Below are 20,939 nucleotides of genomic sequence, written 5' to 3' on the forward strand. Positions count from 1 at the left end.
TGCTTTTATAAGGTACTAACTATTCATTCCATAATTTCACATCAGGGCATTAAACTGACCTCTTAAAACACAGTTTAAAAGAATTTCACATTCATGATGCTTTGGGCATCTTTCAGATTGTAAATGTATTTATCTCTCTGGCTCAGGAAAACCAGAATGATTGTAGAATGACTCACAGAGCAATTCAGCAGCACCACCCTGCTCCAAACACTTGGGCCTATATGCCATGTGTAGCAAAATTCAGTCAGTCAATCAAAAAGTGCTTTTGGTGAAGGTTTCCCCCACCCCACCCCTTTGTCCAAAAGGCACAAATGTTGAAAATAACGATTAATAAAACCTAGTTTATGTGCCTAAAAAGTTTTACCAACATCTGTCAGGGTGTGGCAGTAACTCCCTGGTCACAGAGAGCAACAGGCACAACTTTCCCAGGCATCATCCTGGGAAAGGCTGTGAGAAGATTGGAGAAAAGAATGAGAAACAATTCTTATCTTAACCTGCTGCACCTGTTATTGTGAACATGTGGGATGTGTTATGGAGATTTGTTTACCAAAGGGTGGGCTCTCAATTAGCCAGTGGTGATGGTGTTTTAATTAGAGGAACAATTATTAGGTCCAGCTGTATTGTAACTGTCTACAAAAGCACTGGGTTTCTTAACAATGGTAATAATAATAAAGAGATTGATCAGCCTGCTGTGAATCATGGAGTCAGTGCTAATTATCGCTCGGTGCAGTGACAGTGGGGGGAATCCCAAGTGATCCAAACCCCTCCTCCCCTCCTCAGGCACTTGGCTTTGCTCACCAGCTTCAGCATCCATGGGCTGCCACGGCAGGTGGCGAAGCAGCCGAAGAGGCCGAAGACGATGATGGTGGTGCCCGTCCCGATGAGCACGTAGGGGGCATTGGTGGAGTTCTCAGCAATGAGGGAGATGTAGGTGCCAAGGGTCAGCTTGCCCCAGACACCCACTGCCAGCAGGATAACGCCGGTGATCTGCAAAGCAAGGACACAAACCTGTCAGGAACTGTGGATTTTTTGTTTTGTTTCTTTTTTAATTTTTTTTTTTTTTGGTTAAGGTTGAGATTAAATGTGTGAGATGGTATCTTTTGTTTGGATTTAGGTGTTTATCACCTTTTATTTATATATTACAAATTATATAAATTATAATAATTATAAACTATTAGAATAATTAATTATTAATTAATTAAAATAATAGTAATTTATAATTAGGAACAAATATTTATTAATTATTATATAAATAATAATTATTATGAATTATTATAAATTTATAAGTTGTGGGTTTTATAGTACTTTAATATAATAAAAATGGAGTTGCATTTTTTTTCTTTAAAAGGCTTTTTAAGGATAAACTGTCTAATTAAGAAAAGATATTTAAATTATTTTTACTTTTAACTTAATAACTAACTACTTTTGGTTTGTAATGTGGATTTTTGAATTTAATTATACAATACTACTTAAACCTATGAAGAAGAAGGACTAGCTTTTGTTTTAAAATTTTTATTTCTTTATATATGTCACTATATTCTAAAACTTTAAGTTTTCTACTATGTGATATTATACACTTCTATTTAAACTACACACTTGTAATCTCAGTTTTATCATCCAATTTTGGAAGCCTTCTCCACAAACTCAGGTCAAATGCAGTGCTCTCTTGGGGGTCAGTGTTTGCCAGCACAGAAAGCCTAAAATTCTCAGCAGCCAGAGTTCCAACCAGGAGCCACTGGGGATGGCATCCAGAGCCCTCCAAAGCACACAGTGATCCTGAAGGGATGTGTTGGTGCTGTGCTGCTGGCAAAGGGAGCCTCAAGACTTCTACGAACTCCAGAGGGACAGACAGACGAAATTCAACTCCAGCATCTGTTGCAGTGAGGCTGCCACTGAAGGACAAACATCTAAGAGTGATCTCTGCCAAGGGAGGAGGCGGCGTAGCACCTGCAGGAACAGCTCTCTGCTCCTGCAGCCCGCTGGGAGACACGGCCAGCTCAACGTGTCCCCCTGCCTGAGTGTCCCCTGCTCCCCTTGATCAGCCTCGGCAGGTGCTGGCATTTCTGCTGCCACTTTGGGACAGGATTAGCAGAGACTTCTGCTCTCCTGCTCACAGTGGCAATAAGAATAAATCCAGCTCTTGTCCATCTTTTGGTGCAACTGAGTGAAAAGTGCTGAATCCTTGTTACTGCACCCAACAGCCGAATGTCAGAAAACATCACCGAGGAGCCCACCAACCCACAGACAGCAACTGCCCTTGCCAACTCTGTCCCATCCCTGCACAGCACCATCTTCACCTCTCCTTGTCCTGAAGAAAAGTGGATTAATCAGCAAAATCTGAAAGCAAGCTGCAGGGGACTGGGAAATCTGTAGAACAACTTCTGTTTTCTCGCCTCCAGTTCCACAAAGGGCTGGTTTCTGTGCCTTAGCTGCTGAAAGTTTTACCACCATCCCCAGGGAGGGATAAAAGCAGCCTTTGCTGCCAAAATGAACAGGCAGCTTCACATATGAAAGAGAGCTCAAGCCTCCTAATAAAAAGCATTTTTAGTTGGCTGTTTGAAACAATTACTAACCTTTACTATGCATTTTAAGAGTTTGGTTTCCCCAAGTCTCGGGGGGGGCTATTCAATTTATGGCACACACAGAGTTTGGAAAAAAAGGAGGAAAGCCTCTTGGTGGTTTATTCCCCTTCTGCTTTTTAATAGAGCTCTGATTTACAGGGATTTAAGGAAATCCCTGAGTTTGTTGGGAGGTCTAAGCCCCTAGGAAGCTTGGCACGGTGCAGAGGGGATGGGATGTTTCCACAAAGACACGCTGAAGATGCACCTCAGGTTGCAGCAGTGCTGGCTGGAATTTTGCTTATGAAGACAAAAAAACCCATAAGACTTCCCTACAAACCTTTCCATGACCTTTATTGAGCAGAGTACAAGCAGTGGTATGACTAATGCCTACCTCCAGCCCAAGGCAAGCCTCATTTCCTCATTTCCAAGACACGCTTTTTATCACTATCTCTCTGTGCCACCACAGTTAGGGAACAATCAATGTACTGGTTTCTGGTTTGGTTTTTAGATTTTTCTTTAAAAGCAGGAGAGACATGGGCAGATAGAAGACCAGGACAGCTCTGGCCTGAGAACAAGGCAGCAGGACTAGACACTGCTCTGGACACTTACCATCAGTACACACATCTTCCCTTTATCTCATTCCTTTGACCCAAAATCTCCCCACCAGCATAATTCTGTGACCTGTGACCAGGCTCAAGAGTTGCAAAAGCAGGGTGCTCTGTGTCCCTTTACACCTGAAAGGTCTAAAAAGAAACTCAGAACAAACTCCCTTTCCACTGTAAGGTTTCAATTCAGACAGTGATCGTGCAGGAGATGTACAAAGTATTTTGGATATCCTGGCAGTCAGAGGAGAGTGATTACCAGCCCTTTGACCTTTAGAGACCCTCTGAGCATTCAGCATCCAAACGTCTAAACCAAACACCTTTGTTTATTTACAAACACCTGGAAGAGCCAGCGCACATGGAGCATGAGAGCAGCAGTAAAATTCCACCAGTGGACTCCTACAGCAAAACCTGGTCTTCATATGGCCCAGCAAGGATTTTAGGATTTGTCCTGGAGATGCTATGACAGCTACAGCCTGTGAGGAAAGTGTCATAACCCTACTCCAGATCCTCAGCAGACACAGAAGAAATGAACTGGCAGCTGCACAGCTCATGATGTGACATCTGGAGTGGTACAGAAAAACAAGCATTTGCAAAGGAACCCCCTCCCCCCAAAAAAAAAAAAAAAAAAAAAAAAGAAAGGAAGACATTTCCTTCTAAAAAGCAACTGCCAGACACTCCTACCTAAATGTAAAGACATGTGGGATCCTGTCTTTTGGTGTTTTAAAGGGAAAGGAAAAGATTACACCTACCCAAAATCCCAGATTTCAAGGCTTGTCACAAACTTACCAAATGCTTTTGATTCAGAAAAAAATTCCAAAGTTTTCCTTGGACTTTATACAAGCCTTGGTTTAAGCAGAAATAGCCCTCCCTGGACAACACAGGCAAAGCTCACATCCACGCCCAACTAGACAGCATCACTAGAGAGATTCCTGCCAGCAGCCAGGGCTGGCCTGATTTGTCCATGCTTGGGACTGTCCCTATGATCACAACAAGCCCCAGAAACTCAGACAGGTTTTGTGCCCACAAATGGGCTTGCAAGTGGTTTGTGCTGGTTTTGGGTGTCTCTTTTTCATGTTTTCACCCTGTCCTGCCCCCCACACTGTTTTGATGGATTTCCCCTGCACCTTCTGTTTCTTTTCTGTGCTCTTTCTCTAGTTTGAAACATTATTAGAAAGCTATTTCCTCCTGGATTTCATCAAAGATAGATGATATCTTCCTTACAAAAGTTCACTGCAGTGGAAGCCCCTGCACTCATGTGTCCTCAGCCAGGAAACCAGAGATGTAACTTTCCATAAAACATTATTAGTCCTGCCCTTCGTTTAGGTCAAAATTTTAAAGGTTAAAAGGAAAAAAAATCCAAAACACAGGAGATATCCAACTAGGGCAAGGATTGTAAAGGCTACACACAAGTAGAAATCACATTGTTTAGCCCTAGCAGGTCTCACATTTCAGTGCCTCTGAGCTCAGGCTCAGCAAACACACCCCAGAAGCTCTTGACTGATGAGATGGCAGGAAATGAAGCAGGTGGGCCACCTGGACGTTTTCTAACAAAAACACCACTGAAATCAAGATGTTCCCACAGAATGTTTTAATCTAGATGAATTGGATTGTTCTGGCTTAAAAAAAAAGAAATTTTGAACCAACCTTTCCCCTAACTCTGCCTCTTGTCTCTCCTCAAGCATGGTATCACAGGCACATCCCACCAGCCACTGATTTCAGTCAGACAGGCTTTCTAGTCCTTTTACCTTCCTTCAGCATCAATACAGATGTTTCCAGTGCTACCTGCAGTACTGCTCCCAGGTCTGGATGTGGTGGAAAAGCTACCGTGCAACAGGCAGGCAGAAATACAGCAGAACTGACTGCCAGCTCTAACTCCACTTGTCCAATAAACCAACTGCTTCTTGGAGGCACACACACAAAGGTGTGGCCAACAGCACTGACACAAGGGTGTGTGCCACAGCTTTACATAGGGAGAGTGATGACCTGGCTGGGCATTGCTGAAATCAGAACTAATACTAAACACACGCAGTTCCTCAATAAAAGGCAAAGAAAAATGTTTGAGAACTCCTTCTTTTAATAGTGCCAAAACAAAGATTAAACGATCAATCCCCTTCTTCTAGGCAACAGCAGCAAAGTCTGCAGAGAGGAGTATTCAGAAAATAACTTCTGAAAGTGCACTGTCTTTAGTTCTGTCAGAATTAGGCAGGAAAACACTGTGCACTCCTCTCAACTGGATGCACACCACTCCTAAAACAGTCTGCTGCCTTCACACCCCAAAACCCACAGAGCACTGGTGGCACGATCAGAAGGCTGCTGCTGCTGATACAGGAGGCATGAAAGGTTCTACACCTCACATCCACAGAGATTCAAGACTCTAATTCAAACCCTTATTTATACTCAGGACTGCCATATGGAATATTTAAAGTTTATTAATTACAGAGCTGAAGATAAATGTGCAGCAGGAATTGCTGGTTTATTGGTCCACATAATTAATGTCCTCCTGTTGATTACTGATGTGAGCAATTTTGATTCCTAAGGTCTGTCAAAATAAAACTTGGAAGCCAATCCTGATTGCTGCAGAGCACACAGCAATTCCTTCTACTCCCAAAAGCAGCAGGAAGAGCTCAGCATTTCTCTGGACCAGCTCTTTATCTGCAGAACTGAGATGCAGGAGGGCAACTTCATTAGTGAGGATCTATCTCACTGTAGGTATAATTCCTCTATTTCATTTCATATTTTCAACCTCACTAAATTAATGTAAAACGTGGGCAACCTAAAAAGAAATTCAAAGCAGCAGCAAAGAATCAGGTACAAGGAAAATAACCATGTGGTTGGCATTTTCAGTTTCTCAATGCCAAATACTTCCTTCTCAAACACCAGCCTCCCTGCATTTTGGTAGAGGCATGCTGTCTCTGCACAGCTGTCCTGCAACCTTCTCCTCAAACAGGCCAGAGAAAATGGATAATGTGCATAAAAAGGATGAAGCCAGGGGAAGGCAGACAAGAACTATCTCAATCCATCTTGGCTGAAGCTGAAAGGTCCAGCATTAAGTTTAGCAGGCTGTGAGGAAGTGAGAGAGGACCAAGGCACACAGCTAATTAGCTCTTCCAGACATCTCCCCAAAGGAGGGAAACTTTTTCATGAAGAAGACGTCCGACCTTGACAACATCCAGAACAAATCCTGCGTTAAAAGCATGTCCAGAGAGACTTAAAAATAACTGGCCTACCTCTGAAAATTTTATAACTTTCCCAAAATAGGCAAAGGATCACATTCACAATGTTCTTGCTTTACAGCTTGTCAAGCACTTGGAGTGGCTGGCTTTGAGTCTTCTCCTTCCTCAGCCCCTGGGCCCTCTTCAGGCGGGCAGGTGACTAAAAGTGATGTAAATCTTCCTTTGAGCTTCAATGTCAGCTCTTCACAGGCAGGGGCAAAGCATTCAGCCAAGATACAACAGAACATGGAAATGCCTGTGAGCCAGCACCACACCTGAATTCTCTGTCCTCACATCTGCTGATCTTGACTACACCTGCAAACCCAACTTGGGTCACCTTTGCACGGGACTGATCTCTGCTGGAGCGAACAGGAAATGAAGATGCCACCAACTGTCCCTTTGGAAGAAGGCAACAGGTTTCAAGCCACTAAATCATCATTTCTGGCCCCTTTGCAAACTGAGAGACAGCCTGTAAAGGTCACTGTGTTAGGGAAAAACACCTGCAGTGGCCATTCTTGTATGTAAGAGCTCGAGTGTCTTCTAGTTCCTGACTTCACCATTTCTTAACGCATTTCCTCAGTGCCTAACATAATTACTTTGTCCCTCTGCTCTTGTAACTCAGGCCTGTCCCTCTCCTTCTTCTTTGTTCCCTACAGTTTTCCATGTAAATAATTCCATCCTAAAAAGACACAGCCAAAAGGATTTAAAGGAAAAATGCCCTAAGATTGATTCACATTCCTCTCTGAGATGCCTTGCCTGTCTCACCTGGGCAGGCTGCCACGCTTCGGGCTCAGGGTTTTCGTTCCCTGTTGCATGTGTGGAATGTCCAGCACAAGGAATCTTGCTCCATCCCTTCACTTCAGGAATCTGTTTGAGTTATGATCCCTGCTGCTCAGCATCCGTCTAGAGCTAGCTGCTGTCCTAACATTTATTATCTACCACAGCCCTTGCTGTTTCTCAGTGCACAACTGAGACTCCTGTGTATTAAAATGACTGATGCACATCCTCCCTGTGGAAACCATCCTCAGGGATACCAGCACATGCCAGCCACAGCAAGGGGGATGCTGCCTCTGCTCTCATGTTACCACTGGGTCAGAGCTGAGCATCCAGGGCACTCAAGTCAGGGGACAAGCACTGAATCTGCCCTGAAATACAGTGGAGGAGATTGTGATTGGACACACTGATATCAAGCTTAACAACCTGTTCTGGCACAGCTCCTTTCTGTGAGCTGACTACTATCCTATTTCCTTTTCAATAATATTTTTAATTTTCAGTGCTTGTCCTAGCTGGGACACTATTACAAGAGCATGAATAGTTGTCCCAGGTGAGCTGACATCAGATTAAGGTCCCCAGAGGTGAAACTGTAGTGCTGGTAAAAAAATGAAAAAAAAAGGAGATTAAAATACTGGCTCTCACACAGATGACAAAGTGAATACCAAATTATCACAGAGCTGATCTGGCTTCTCACCACCAACTCTGCGGACAACAGTGTGTGTACTAACCCCTAACTTTAATAGTGAATAGTGCCTCTATCAACTACATAGTTAAATGACCTCTGAAAGGAAGTGGATATTTTATAAACAACCCAGGTGTTTCCCAGCACCCCAACATATCCACATACCAACCACACACCAAGCTCTAATGGTGCTTTCCTTGCAGGCTGGGGCAGAAATGACAACCAGGACTGTATCACTTACTCTGTATGGAAAACAGATTAAAAATCAGTAGAGGTGAGTGCAACCTTCTCCTTGCAACCAGAAGAGGCCAATGATCATTTAATGAACAGCAGGGAAGAAAACATCACAGCAATTTTGTTTGCTGCAGGATAAAAAATTGGACATGGCCCAAGAAGTCCTAGGAGCACTAACAAGGACTGCAGTGGGGAGGCAAGAACTTGAAAACAACCTTGAAGCATTGCTCCAAACTAAGGATTTCTTGCTAATACTGTGCAAATACCTATTTTTAGAGAATTTTTCTGTAAGGAAACAATTGATTACATGCCACTTGTAGGAAGATTCAGGAAGAATGAGGACATTTGGGACCTGATCTCTATACTAATATCATGCCCATGATGACTAGTTATAATAAACAGCCATATTCTTATGCTGAAGATGTAGCTTTATTACACCTTGCACTTTCAGAAAAGAAGTTGGAAATCTCAGTAAAATTAAGTTCTTTATCATGAGAATTATACTTATTTTTATGTAAGGCACTTCATTATATGAGAGAAGATATTCTGCTTTACAGTTTAATCACCAGTGGCTCTATTAATTGATGTATCTTTTAAGCCAGCTTGCAGACAAAAATGTGGTCATCTCCGGATAAAAATAAAAAGCAAAAATACATTTCTGCTGGGAATTTTCAGACCTAATTTCTTGAAATGTAGCTTTAAATATGCATGACTGAACATCTCAGGGAAAAGAACTTGGAGAGTGGAGACTTCAAAAGCAGCATCCCACTCTGCAAGGCTAAGGCACACTCCTAGCCTGAGGAATTGGGGTTGTTTTGGAGGTCTGGTAGTACACAGAACAGAAGGAACTAACTGATCATCAGCAAAGTGTTACAGCCAGAGAGTATTAACCTGTGGGGCCTGAAAGTTTTTGGAAGCTTAAATGCAGCAGCTGTCCCTCATACTGACACTTTAAAATGCCTTCACAGAGGTGACAGAAATACTGTTTACATAGCATGACATGGCTCAGCCTCAAATTTTAAAACAGTTCACCTATTTTACTGAGACATAAGATTTGAAATTACAAAAAAAAAAAGCAAGAAAATGAAATGTTTTGAAACAAGACTACCCCTACTTAAATACTTTGTTTCTTAAGTGCTCTTGCTGTTTGCTTACCTCCTAATAAATCAAGGCAAAATCAAAACTTCTATAATCCCTATGTGGACAAAGCAAAGGAATAAAATGAAACACTGTGAAAAATAGCCTCTAGTGCTGTCCATGCCCATGAGACTCACACTGTGTCCAAAGCCCAGGCTGAGTCAGGCTTCAGGGGAAACACTCCCTAGTTCCTCAGGACTGACCAGGGAGGATTTTGAGAGAGACCCCAGTCAAGGAGTTTTGGTAATTTCAGTGGATCAATCAGCACTGAAATTCCTCCCTGCACAAGTAATAAAATCCTTAAAAACTTTGGATTTAGCAGTGAGAAAACTTGAAAAGAATTAAAAAGAAATGTACAAGCTCATTAGTCACTGCACACAACAGCAATGGTGTGAAACTCTTTCAGAATAATTTTTTATTTAAGCAACTACAGTCCTAATAACCTTCAGAAAAAGCAGAATATGGCATTGAGGTGTGAGATGATAAATTCAGTAGTAACAAATGCAAGGTCATGGTGCTGGGACCAATTCCAGCAGTTTCAAGTCCCTGAATTTGCAAATAATAGTGGAGGAAAAGGATTTCTGAATGCCAGCTGACCACGGTGTGGATGAGGAACCACTCATGGCACACACATACAGCACACCCAAGCCAGTGGTGCATTTCCAAAGGTGAGGAATTCCCAGAGGAGGCTGTTTCAGGAAGCTGAGGTGATGCTGCAGCAGCTCCAGGGCAGGACTCCTGGGATGAGGAGGTGCTGGAGAGTCCCTTGGGCAGGAGTTGAGATGTGTGAGGATGAGGAGGGGTGAGGGGATATGAACCTGCAGTGGGGGGATTACACTCCAAGGACAAGAGGGAGCTGGTGAAGCCCAGGACAGCCCAGCTGGGAACACAGTGAGCCCACGCTGGCCATGAGCTCATGGAGGGTGCAAATCAGGTTGGTGAAGGTGGGAGCAGCCTCCTCCTCTGGGTGAGGGAAAGGGGGGAAAACAGCAACACAATCAGAGCCTGCAAAGGGTGTCAGCTTTCATCCCCTCACCGTGGGATGGGGCTGCACCAATGGAGAGCTGGGGCGTCCCACTGAATGCCTAAAAGGCTGGAGCTGTGAAGAGGAAGGGGGGACACTGGGGTCTCAGCCTCCACCCCTGCAGAGCCAGGCTGCCTCTGGCAAGAAGGACACCAGCTGCAGCATTAATTTCAGTTCAGTCCATCCAAAAATCAGCTTGAGGGCACAAGTAATGATAAGGTTTTGTTTAAAGTTGAAAAAGGATTTTATTATTGCAACCAACCTCCTCATGTCCTGATGCCATTTTAGGGAAAATCACTGGTTATTTACATTGTCCTAATCATACTCAGAATGAGCTGAGGACTGCCATTCCCACCGAGGGGCTGTTTTATTTTTTTTCCCCAGCAAGGCCACATTTATTCCATCATTAAGATTTCTGGTTCTTTCCCTTTCTCCTTTCACATGAGCCATGTTCTCCTCTCATGTTCTTCAGGCACCATGCTCCAGTGTTTTCTGGAGATCTGCTTTTGGAGGCAGTGCACACAGGATGGATCCCCACCATGCTGCTGTACAGCTCACAAGAGAAATAAAATGTTTTCAGTTCAGCATACCCAGGTCAGTCCTTCAAAACCAACCATGTTCTCCATGTCCATCTGCATTTGCTCTCACCCACACCTCAGTTACTGCCTGTCCTCCCAAACACAAGCAGCAACACAGGCAAGGAAGTGAAAAAGGTAACTAAACAAGGCTAAGGATGGCAAAAATAAGGTTTGTTCTACTGTAAAACAATCCAGTATTCCCCAGCCAAGGTCCAGCACTCTGGTTCTGCATCTACCCAACAGTTTTCACACTGCTCTGTTGTTCATTTGTGGGCAGCTCTGGTTTTCGTGTGCTGCTCCTGCTACAGGAGCCAAAGCCAAAGCTAGAAACTGCTTTTAATACTTCAATTTTTTTTTTTAGAGAGAGGAAGGAAATATCTGCCCCAAATCCCAAGAGGATTGCAGAATCAAAATTTCACACCATGGATTATAAATATGATTTCAAAATAGTTTAGGACCTGTTACTAATCACCAAAACTCTCTGGATAAAATGAAAAGAAACAACTGAATTGTGTTTTATATTCCTATACATACACATATACTGGTGCCTAAATGGTTGAGACACTGGAATCCTGTTTGTGGGGATTCACTTGAGTATGTGTCTGAAAACAAAGGCATATTCCTCATATATTAGTTGGGTTTTGCTACATGTCAGAGCTGCCTAATTTAAATACTGACACCTTTGAGTGTGTATCACTGTATGTGCTTGAATGGGAAAAAAAAAAGTTTCTGTGTAGCCTGCACCTGAACTGCTCAATTCCAGCTGAAACAAAACCAAAAAAATGTCAGCCAGAGCAGAAACAAAACTTTAAAAATTTCAACCCAGATGTTTGGTTAATAAGAAAACCAAGACAACACTACAAGAAAAAAAAAAAAAACAAACAAAAAAAACCAAAAAAAACCCCCCAAAAAAACCAAAACAACAAACCCAAGCAAAAGCAAATGAAACCAAAAAATCAAACCAAAGCAACACAAAAGAACCTGAGCAACAAAAAGGAGAACAACAAAACCCCAAAAGCCACCACCACCACCACAGCAGCAAAACAGTAAAAAAATACCAGATAATTACAATACCAAAGACACAAGTAATCTGCAACTCTGTTCCCCACCAGGACAGTGATGCCACCAGGAAAGCCTTTGAACCATAGGTTTCCCACTAACTGAAACTTATTCTTCGGCATGGGTCCAGCAGCTGTGGGATGCCACCATGCAGGATTCCCTCATCCCACCCTGAAGCTTTGCCACAGCTCCTGTGGGAGCACAGGGACAAATGTCTGTGCCATTTGTGGCTGGGCTGCTGCCAGTCCCCTTCAGAAGAGCCCTGGGAGGCAAAGGCTGCTGCTTCCATCTGCAGACCCCTCATCCCTGCATGAGCCTCCACCTGGCCTGTGAAATGTCCTCTGGCAAAACCACCAAAATACCCCAAAACTGAGCAGAACTGCTCCTGCTATTTGAGATGCAGTGTAAGATTTGCAGAAGGGATGGATTACTCATGAGTTTTAAATAAAACTCTTAGATTTCTACATCTCTTACTTGGGGCTCACTTGCTGCTTAATCCTTCAAGTTTTCTTTCCCTGAAAGAGCTTCAATGATGTCCTAAATGACAGATGGACCAAACTTTATGGGATTTTGCATATCTTATTGCTATGAAAGATGATTAATTTTTAAATACTTTCAGGCTTCTTTATTCCTGTTCATCTCATCAGCTGTAATCAGGTTTTGATATTCAGTTAACATACTTGCCAACCAAATCTGCAATCAGTGCAAATAAATTAAGCAAGTGGGTTGTTTAAAGGAAAGGAAGGGAAGAATTTTATCTGATCCTTGGCTCTGGTGCACACAGTTCCAGAGTGCAACTTGCAAAGCCTTTCTGAGCCTCTTGGAGCAGGCACTGGAGAGGCAGAGGTGAGCAACCATCCCACTGGATTTTGGTGCTGCTCTTCAGTCCCCCCAGGCAAGAGATAAATTCCACAGAATGAGAGAAGGGGATGAGGTTTGTTCTGCCTGGCAACTCTTCTGAGTTTCCTTTAAAGTGCCTGTGAGTGCAACAGCTGCCTAAAGCCTCTCTGTGTGCTCGGCGTTAGTGCACTTCCATCTTCCCTGGAAATTGGGCTAATAAACCCCCCTATGTTTACATAAAGCAGAGAAGAAATATGTTGAGGAAGCAATTTCATTTTCAAGCTTGAATGGAAGTACTGCAATTAACGGAAAGAAAAAAAGACAAATATAAAAAGTAGGCATTAAAAAACCTGTTATGTGTTTCAGAACAGCAATTAAAGGAAATGATTCACTGCAGAGCCCCTGTTGAAAAGATTAGAGAAAACCACTGCATCTTTCTCAAGAAGAATTACAGTTTGGAGGGGGATTTCATGCTGGTATAATGCTAGTTTATTTACAGATATTCAATATTTATCTTACTAGCATTCATATGAGCAGTAAGACAAGCTAATGTTACCATCATTATACACATCATTCTGTTTTATTTCATTTGACTGGTTGTTGTAAAATTAATGTTTGCACTGTTGGCAGTTGATCTTATTCAAGCCTCATCTATGCTCTTTATAGGTTCCAATTTGGGGAACCACCTACTAACAACAGAAAATAGAAAACTTTAAAAGGCTGAGCACGAGCCATAAAAATTCATAGTTGATTACCAAGCTTTCCTCTTTTACTTCACCAGCTCTTACTACGCCCTGCCAGCAGCTGTCCCTGGGAGTGTACTGTGAGTGGCTCCAGGCAGGGATGAGGCTCCCAAATTTGCCATCCTAGCTGGCCGTAGCTGATGCCCATTGTTCATCCAGGATGACACACCAGCACCACGGTGGTTTACCAAACAGGCTTCCCTAAGCCCAGGATGTCAGAGCCTGGGAGCAATGACAGAGCAGCAGTACCAGCAAGGAAGGAAACAAAAATCAAATTGCTACACTCATCCATATATAACAATAGTAATTAAAGAAAAAATTAAAAACCTTGGCACCAAACAGTATGGGAAAAGACCAGACACAGCTTTTCTACCTCATGTTGCCAAGCACACTGTTAACTCACAGTAGTGTTCTCTTCCAAACTCCAGGCACATACAAAAGGATCACATCTGCCTACTTAATTAACATACAAGATTATTTAGACCTGCATTTTGATATGGATTATATTAAAAGGGGACCCTATGGTTTCCAAGCTTGCCAGGCTGTTGGGGAGCTCTCCTGCCTGAATCTTGTGGAGGTCAAAGCTTGGCTGTTCCCATCCAAGTGTTAGTGACAGGGAATGCTCCAAAATCAACGTCTGGAGAAGACACAGCCCAACAAGTGACAGGAACTTCTCTGAAAAAGTCTAATATAGTTTTTTATTTTCTTGCTGTTTGGTTCCTTGATTGAACTTCACACAAAGGATCCTCTATAGCAAAACATGCTGTTCCTTTAACCCTTATCCTGCTGTTTTTTCTGGCAGTTTCCCACATGGGCATTTCCATTCCCTCTTCCCTTAGACTCATCTTGGTACTTCAGTTGCAAGTTTCTACACTGCAAAGTCTTGATGCATTTTGCAGTGCATTTGGCTGCACTGCAGCTGTAGAAACCCAGAATCAAGATCGGTACAAAGCATCCCCAAACATGCTACATCAAGAACTGTGAATATCTAAAATTAACAAAAATTATTCTTCTTCTGTTTGTGCCAATAGGGGCATATTTTCAAAAGATATTCCAGATACACTGTGAATTAAGCACAGCAGAGCTGAAGCTCACTGACCTGTAAGTCACCCAAACACCATGAATGAAACACCAGATGAATGCCTTGTCAATTAAAGTACCACTCTGTAACACAGCAAGAAAGACAAACAATCTGACTTACAAAGTTCTTTGCAAAATGCAAATGGCTTAGAACCAACCCCTTCTACCATTACACTATTTCTAGAGATCAGGCAAAAACCTTTGTCTCTCAGGCCACCAGGTTCTTACCATCCATCTTCCAGGTTCCCACTTTGTGTCTTTCTAGAGAAATTATAGGAGAAACATCCAACCAACCACATCCATGTCCTGGACACAGAAAGGGGACTTGGTGCATCTCTTCCAAGAGCAGGGTGGTGTTGCCAGAGACAGGAGAGGGATGATTGGATGGTCGCTCTGGCTCAGGGAGTGGGGCTGAACGCTTTGGTCAGCAGAGCAACCTGGAGTTAAAGGTTTAGATGAATGTTATTCCCAGAGGCAAAAAGCTATGGCTGGATGCTAAGGCACAAATGCATAAATGGGTGTCCTGATGAGAACACATCCCAGGAATACTCCACGTGGGATAAATGATGCTTCCGTGAGATCAAGCTGCCTTACAAAACAAAGCTTAGGTAAGTGCACCCCAGGAGATGCCTCAAAGCAAAGCAATGCTTAAACTATAATGGAAAATTGTTCTTTCTATGTACTCTGCCCTCTTCCCCAATGGAATTGGTCAAACAGAGCCAAATGCTTTATGCCAATATGACAAAGTAAGCTGAATTTACTTTAGTCAAATTTGCTGATCAATATAGAAATGTAAGGGCTTCTAAAACACATTTACATTTCTGTTGAGGAAAATATTTTCTCATTCAAATGGATATTTTAATGTCAGCACAAGTAAATACACCCCGATGCATCATTACAGCAACTGCACTGTTTAGGAATGCAAATACAAGAAGAAAGTAAAAAATTATATTAGAAATATTAGGAAAAAAGTCAAGTAAATGTAGATATAGTTTTCATTGTACAAGCTGATAAAGTGTCAATATAAATGGGAAATTAGGGCCCACCTTTTGAAAATAAAATAATATTCTTGCAACATCTACCATCAGGCATGGTCATACCACTGGGTATGAGCCACTGCCTCCACTCCTTGGAATGGGTGGCACCTGGAAGCAAGCCATCAGCAAGGTATTATCTTCACTGTTATTTCTTAAACTCTCAATGTCCCATCAAAATGCAACAATATTATGAAAATATTCATTTCAAAACTAAAAACCAGCATTAATTTTCACATCCAGATGATCAGCGTACATCTTTAGCAGCATTGCCTGCATTACTGCAGCTAAATGAAGCAAAACCCCAATGTTTTATTAGTTTAAACAGATGTCCTACTTTGACCACAAAAAAAAATAACATAAAAGTTATTTTTTCTAGTTTGTCTTACTTGCTTTGTTAAATGAAGGCACAGAGGTAAGTAGGAAGTGGGATAAAACCATGCAGAAAGCAAGGCTCACTGAAGCTTGGTTATTGCAAATTAACCCAAATAACCCCTTCTGAAAAGCTGACTCACTTTTTGTACAGCAGAAATACCACAGGAACCATCTGAGCTCCCTGCAGGAAACCTGCTGACAGAGCACCACGTGGAAAACACAAAAAAGCTGTACTGAAACAGCCTGATGACAAAGGAGCTGCCAACACAGGGGAAGCTGCAATCACCTGTGCCAGCAGGAATTATAGAGAAATTCTGCAAGCATTGGAGCTGACTTGCTTTTATGAGTGCCACAAAAAATGAGGGACATCCTAAGGAAAGTTTATTGAGGATGAAAATGGCCAGCACTGTCACACAGAGGACCCTGGAGGAAATGGAGGCATTTCACACCAAAACAGAAGGAACTTGAGTAACAGTGTAATGTCCTGAGCATGGGTATACAGACCTCTGGCATAGCCTGGTCTCAGAGCTCAGGAATTCCAGATAAAAGGCCTGCACCAGCTGCTCAAAAGGTGAGTATTAGGGGCAAAGCAGGCATAAAAATGCTCGTGCAAACTGTGTACTTGCAGCACAGGGAAATATGGGTACTACAGAACTGAGCCCTGATGAAATCTCCTCTGGAGCAGAGCATGATTCGAGCTGTCCACGCTCAGATTGCTACACCATGAGTGTGGAAGGCACCATGACTGCTGCAGAAACCAGAGTTTTCTGGGCTGCTCAGGGGGTTCCTTCAGCTCATGACAGTGCAAGGTCTAAGGGCAGCTTTATTGGCAGTTTTCAGTCATGCTCTTAACTCTTTTCTTTTTGCAAGCTCGCGTGGCCTACGCGACTCTGTGGATCACATGTAAAATTGGTTACCCATCCAGTTTAAATTAGAGCTGGCTGGGAAAAAAAAGAATAAAGTTAGATCTCATTTACAGCTTTTATGTTCCAAATTGACAATTCCTGCTACACTTGACAATTTTTGCTACACTTTCAATCTCCATCTCTCTAAATCTCTAAATCCACCCAGCATTAATTGAACAAGAGTTCTCAGGTGTCACTTTTACTTTTTTAACACCTAAAAGTGTTTCACTCCCCCAAGGACAAAGAGCATCTACACCCTCAAAATACTGCTTTAACTGACAGCAGAACTGAAATAAAGGCTTAGAATTCTCCATCCATGAAAACACTTTGTAGATTACAAGTCACTTTTATTAACAGATTTTAGGTATCTAAACCCTAAACCAGAGTTGTGAGCTCCCATGTCCTCTATTTCCTTCTTCCATCTCTTGTCCACAAACCCAGTGTTAACTTTGGTTGTCAACACTGCTAAAGCATGAAGACTGCACCCAAGAATGGGCATCACAGGGCAGAACATAAAATACAGAGGCTGCAGCTTCCACACCTATTTAAACCAGACTGCAGAGATGTAAAAAGCCTAGCATGTAAATAAGGACATTTCAAAAGCACCAAGATACTCAGAAGAGACAATGCAGCAGAAACCAGACACCCAGTTTCCAAAGGCTGCCTTCCACAGCACAGAGGTCCAGCAGTCTGACCATCTGAAAACCACAGGGCCTATCAGCACTTTTAGGTACCTAAATGGAAATGTGACACTACATAAACATCATCTTTTCTGACCACTCTCATGCCAGCATTAATCTGTCCCTTCTCTTACATCCCTTGAATTGTGTTCATTTCTTCCATTCAAACCGTCTTAGAACAGCAAATCAAAGTATCCTCCCTGCCCTCAGCCTGTTAATATGGACACAACATATTCACAGTGGATTTCTAATATAGACATGTAACTAAAGCACCAGTGGAGATGGTTGCTGCAAGGAATTTAGTATCACATTAAATATCCTCGGCAAAGAACATAAAATCAGTGACATTTTGACCATCAGGCCTTGGGGAATGATCTGTACTCCCTGCTCACAGCGTGCAGGCTGGTGCTGGGCTGATGCTGAGCAGATGGCTGCAGAGCAGCTTTTGCTGGCTCTGAGCCATCATATTGTTTTTTCCTGCTCGTGAAGGTTGGTTATTTATTTATTACGTGGCCTGACACGGTTGTGATCAGGGCATGGTGGAAATGCAAACCCACGAACAATAAGATGCTGTTGGCAGTTGTGAGGGGCTGTTCATGATCAAACTTTGATTTTCTGCTACCAATTTTCCATTTACCACCTCTGGCCTAATAAAGCCTTCCCTCCAGCTTATTGCTGCTCCAGCTTACAGTCGCTAATGAAATGCTCGGCTGTTTCCATGGGGGCTGATATTGATGTGTTTTTCCTGGAGTTTTCTTTCTTTACAAACAGCACTGAGGATGTCAGCAGAGCTCCTGAAACCATTTCTGTTAAGCACAAAGGTTAAGATCTCAAAATAATTGGCATAAAGATAGAAGAGTCTTTAATTAAAGATCTGTGGCAGTGAAAGGGATTAAATACAGATGCAGGATTCTTAGATGCTAAATTTAATACAATTGTTCAGAAGATACACTTTTAGTAACTAAAAAGATGCTCATTTTTCCTTTATAAATCAATCCCTCTAAAAATGCTAACTTTTATTTTAAACTCTGTCCCTACCATTAAGCTTCTCCCAGCTGCTTATTTTGACATTGCATTTGAGAAAAAAGCCAAACAAGATCCAAGTATGTGTGAACTAAAGTAGAAATAAACTCCATTTGACTCCCAACTAAGATCCACACAAATTATGCTGCACAGAATCAATAACCATTCTGCCTTTTGCATGCATATTTAAAAAGGCCTAATCCCACACATAAAGGCAGCAGGTTTAACAATTACAAGACAATCATCAGACAGACTTTAGATCAGCCAGATGTCCAGAAATACATTGTTAATCTCAACTGTAGTTTTACCTCCAAAATTACTCTGTATCCTATCTTCTGCCCCCCATGCCTCATTTTTAAATCCTTCCATTATTCACTCCATAGCTTTTTATTATCCTCCCCTTAACTCAGTGTGATCAGTTAAGTTCCAGCAGATGAACACATTCTCCATATGAATCAGAAATCCAGCATAGCCACAGCGCTGCCTGGTATTTACATCTAAAGTGGTAAATCTTATAAGAAGAAAATTAAAATGACATCAATTTATACTTTGCATTAAGTGGATCAGACATCTCCTCTCTCCCTTCTCCCGCTCCCTCCCACCCCCCAAAGCTTAAATGACGACAGCAGTACTTAATCTTTTTTTTGCTGAAGGATGTTAACAGCACTGGGCTATGTGTTCTGCTCCTCTAAGTTTGTTGGTTATTAAATACTTTTTCTGCTTGGTTGCTTTCAGGCTTAGAGTCAAGTTAAAAAATAAATGAATACAATGCAATTATTAATACTTGGTTCTGAACCAACTTTAAGCATTTAAGGGATAGAGACACTCAAATAAAATTTATTTCCTTTATTTCAATTTAGAGGTGAAAGACAACAAAAATGCAACATTTCTAATGACTGACAGGGAAATGAAAGCTGAGGAATGCTGTATGTAATTGACCTGCTTCTAAAAATATTTTGATCAAAACTGAACATGAAGCCACTCCCTTCACCCCATACAAACTCACAAATAAACCTGGTGTGTTTTGCTCAAATGGCTTTCTACAAAACCCCACTTCAGTATATTCAAGGCTTAAGGTCCTGTCTTGGTTGTGGACCTCAGTCTGAAAACCAAGAGGGTGTTTCCCGTGTCACAGCCCAGAGCTGCCCAGGGCAGCAGAGAGATGAGACCCAGGGGAGGGCCAGAACAACCAGGGACACAAAGGCAGACCCTGCTGGAAGGAATTGCCTTCCTCAGGTCATGCATGGTTCCTGGTCCAAACACATCTGGCCAAGACCTCTCAGGCTGGAAAGTGGAGACTAAAGCCAGACTTTGGTGGGTCGAGTGAGCACATGACAGACCCGGCAGGTGTAGAGCAACACGAGGTGACAGAAGGTAAGAAAGTGATGGTGCAGCCTTGCTTGAGTCCCAGGTGGAACTGCAGACCATGGCAAGGCTTCAGTGACACCTCCACTCGGCCAAGCATTACTCACAGCTCCCACACCACCAGCTGCATGGGCAGGTGAGGCTGAGAAAGGCAAGGAAAAGCATTCTGTGGAAGAGTAAAGCCAAAGGAAGGGGCCACAGGGATCACTCCATCCAAACTCCTCCTTCCCATCCCATTCAAACCAAACCAAACCAAACCAAACCAAACCAAACCAAACCAAACCAAACCAAACCCAGGGCAGTGAGAACTGAGCCAGCAGCCAAAGCTGTGTGGGAGTGCCTGAGCATTTCTGCTGAAAGCCAAGGTGTAAACTTTGCCTCCCCACCCCAGGGGCCCCAGCTGACAGGAATACTGGTTTCCCCCAGATGGAGGTGGCAGAACCCATATGAAGGCTCAGCCTCCCACCACCCAGAGCACAAGGTCTGGTGTAGTGAGGACATGATTGCCAGCCCAGACAGGGATGATGGAAAGGAGCCCTGGTCCCCGGCTGGGCCAAGCAGGAAGGGCAGCAGAAAGGTCCTCACATGAGGTTTTAACAGCAAGACACAATGCATAGGAAGAGAATTGTAAAGGCTGCTCTTCCATCAGTCAGGGAATAAAAGACAGCAGCCTCTATCCCTCCACTTTTTGGGGAAAGAAGGAGACAGAAGCAGGAAATGAATGACAAGGGCACAGCATGTGCAGGGTGAGGACCACAGTCATGGATCCAATGCCAAACAATTCTCCCCCTCACACCAACCACTGGTACCTGCTGGCTCCCTGGAAGAGAAACCAATACAATTTGCACTCTGCTGAATAAATTCCTCATTTCCTTTTCCAGCTATCTCAAGTGACAGTCATTCCTCTTATCGTAGCAATGTGCATTAGTAGAATGAACATTACCCAAGGCAACTGGGTTAGTTTGCTTTTTTTTTTTTTTTTTTTTTTTTTCAGGAGGAGGAGCTCACATCAGAGCAGCTAGCATGAG

The 20,939-nt window shown here is 42.8% G+C and overlaps 1 protein-coding gene across 1 annotated transcript in view; it reads right to left on the minus strand.

Annotated features, from left to right (window-relative positions):
• Positions 1 to 20,939, minus strand: part of TSPAN7 (tetraspanin 7) — an 85,919-nt gene that overhangs the window by 17,236 nt on the left and 47,744 nt on the right. Inside the window, exon 2 of the mRNA XM_038129450.1 lies at positions 799 to 987. Coding sequence (XP_037985378.1) covers positions 799 to 987 — 189 coding nt within the window. The remainder of the gene's footprint in view (positions 1 to 798; positions 988 to 20,939) is intronic.

This window comes from Motacilla alba, chromosome 1 (genome assembly GCF_015832195.1).
Source record: "Motacilla alba alba isolate MOTALB_02 chromosome 1, Motacilla_alba_V1.0_pri, whole genome shotgun sequence".
Lineage (NCBI taxonomy): Eukaryota > Metazoa > Chordata > Aves > Passeriformes > Motacillidae > Motacilla > Motacilla alba.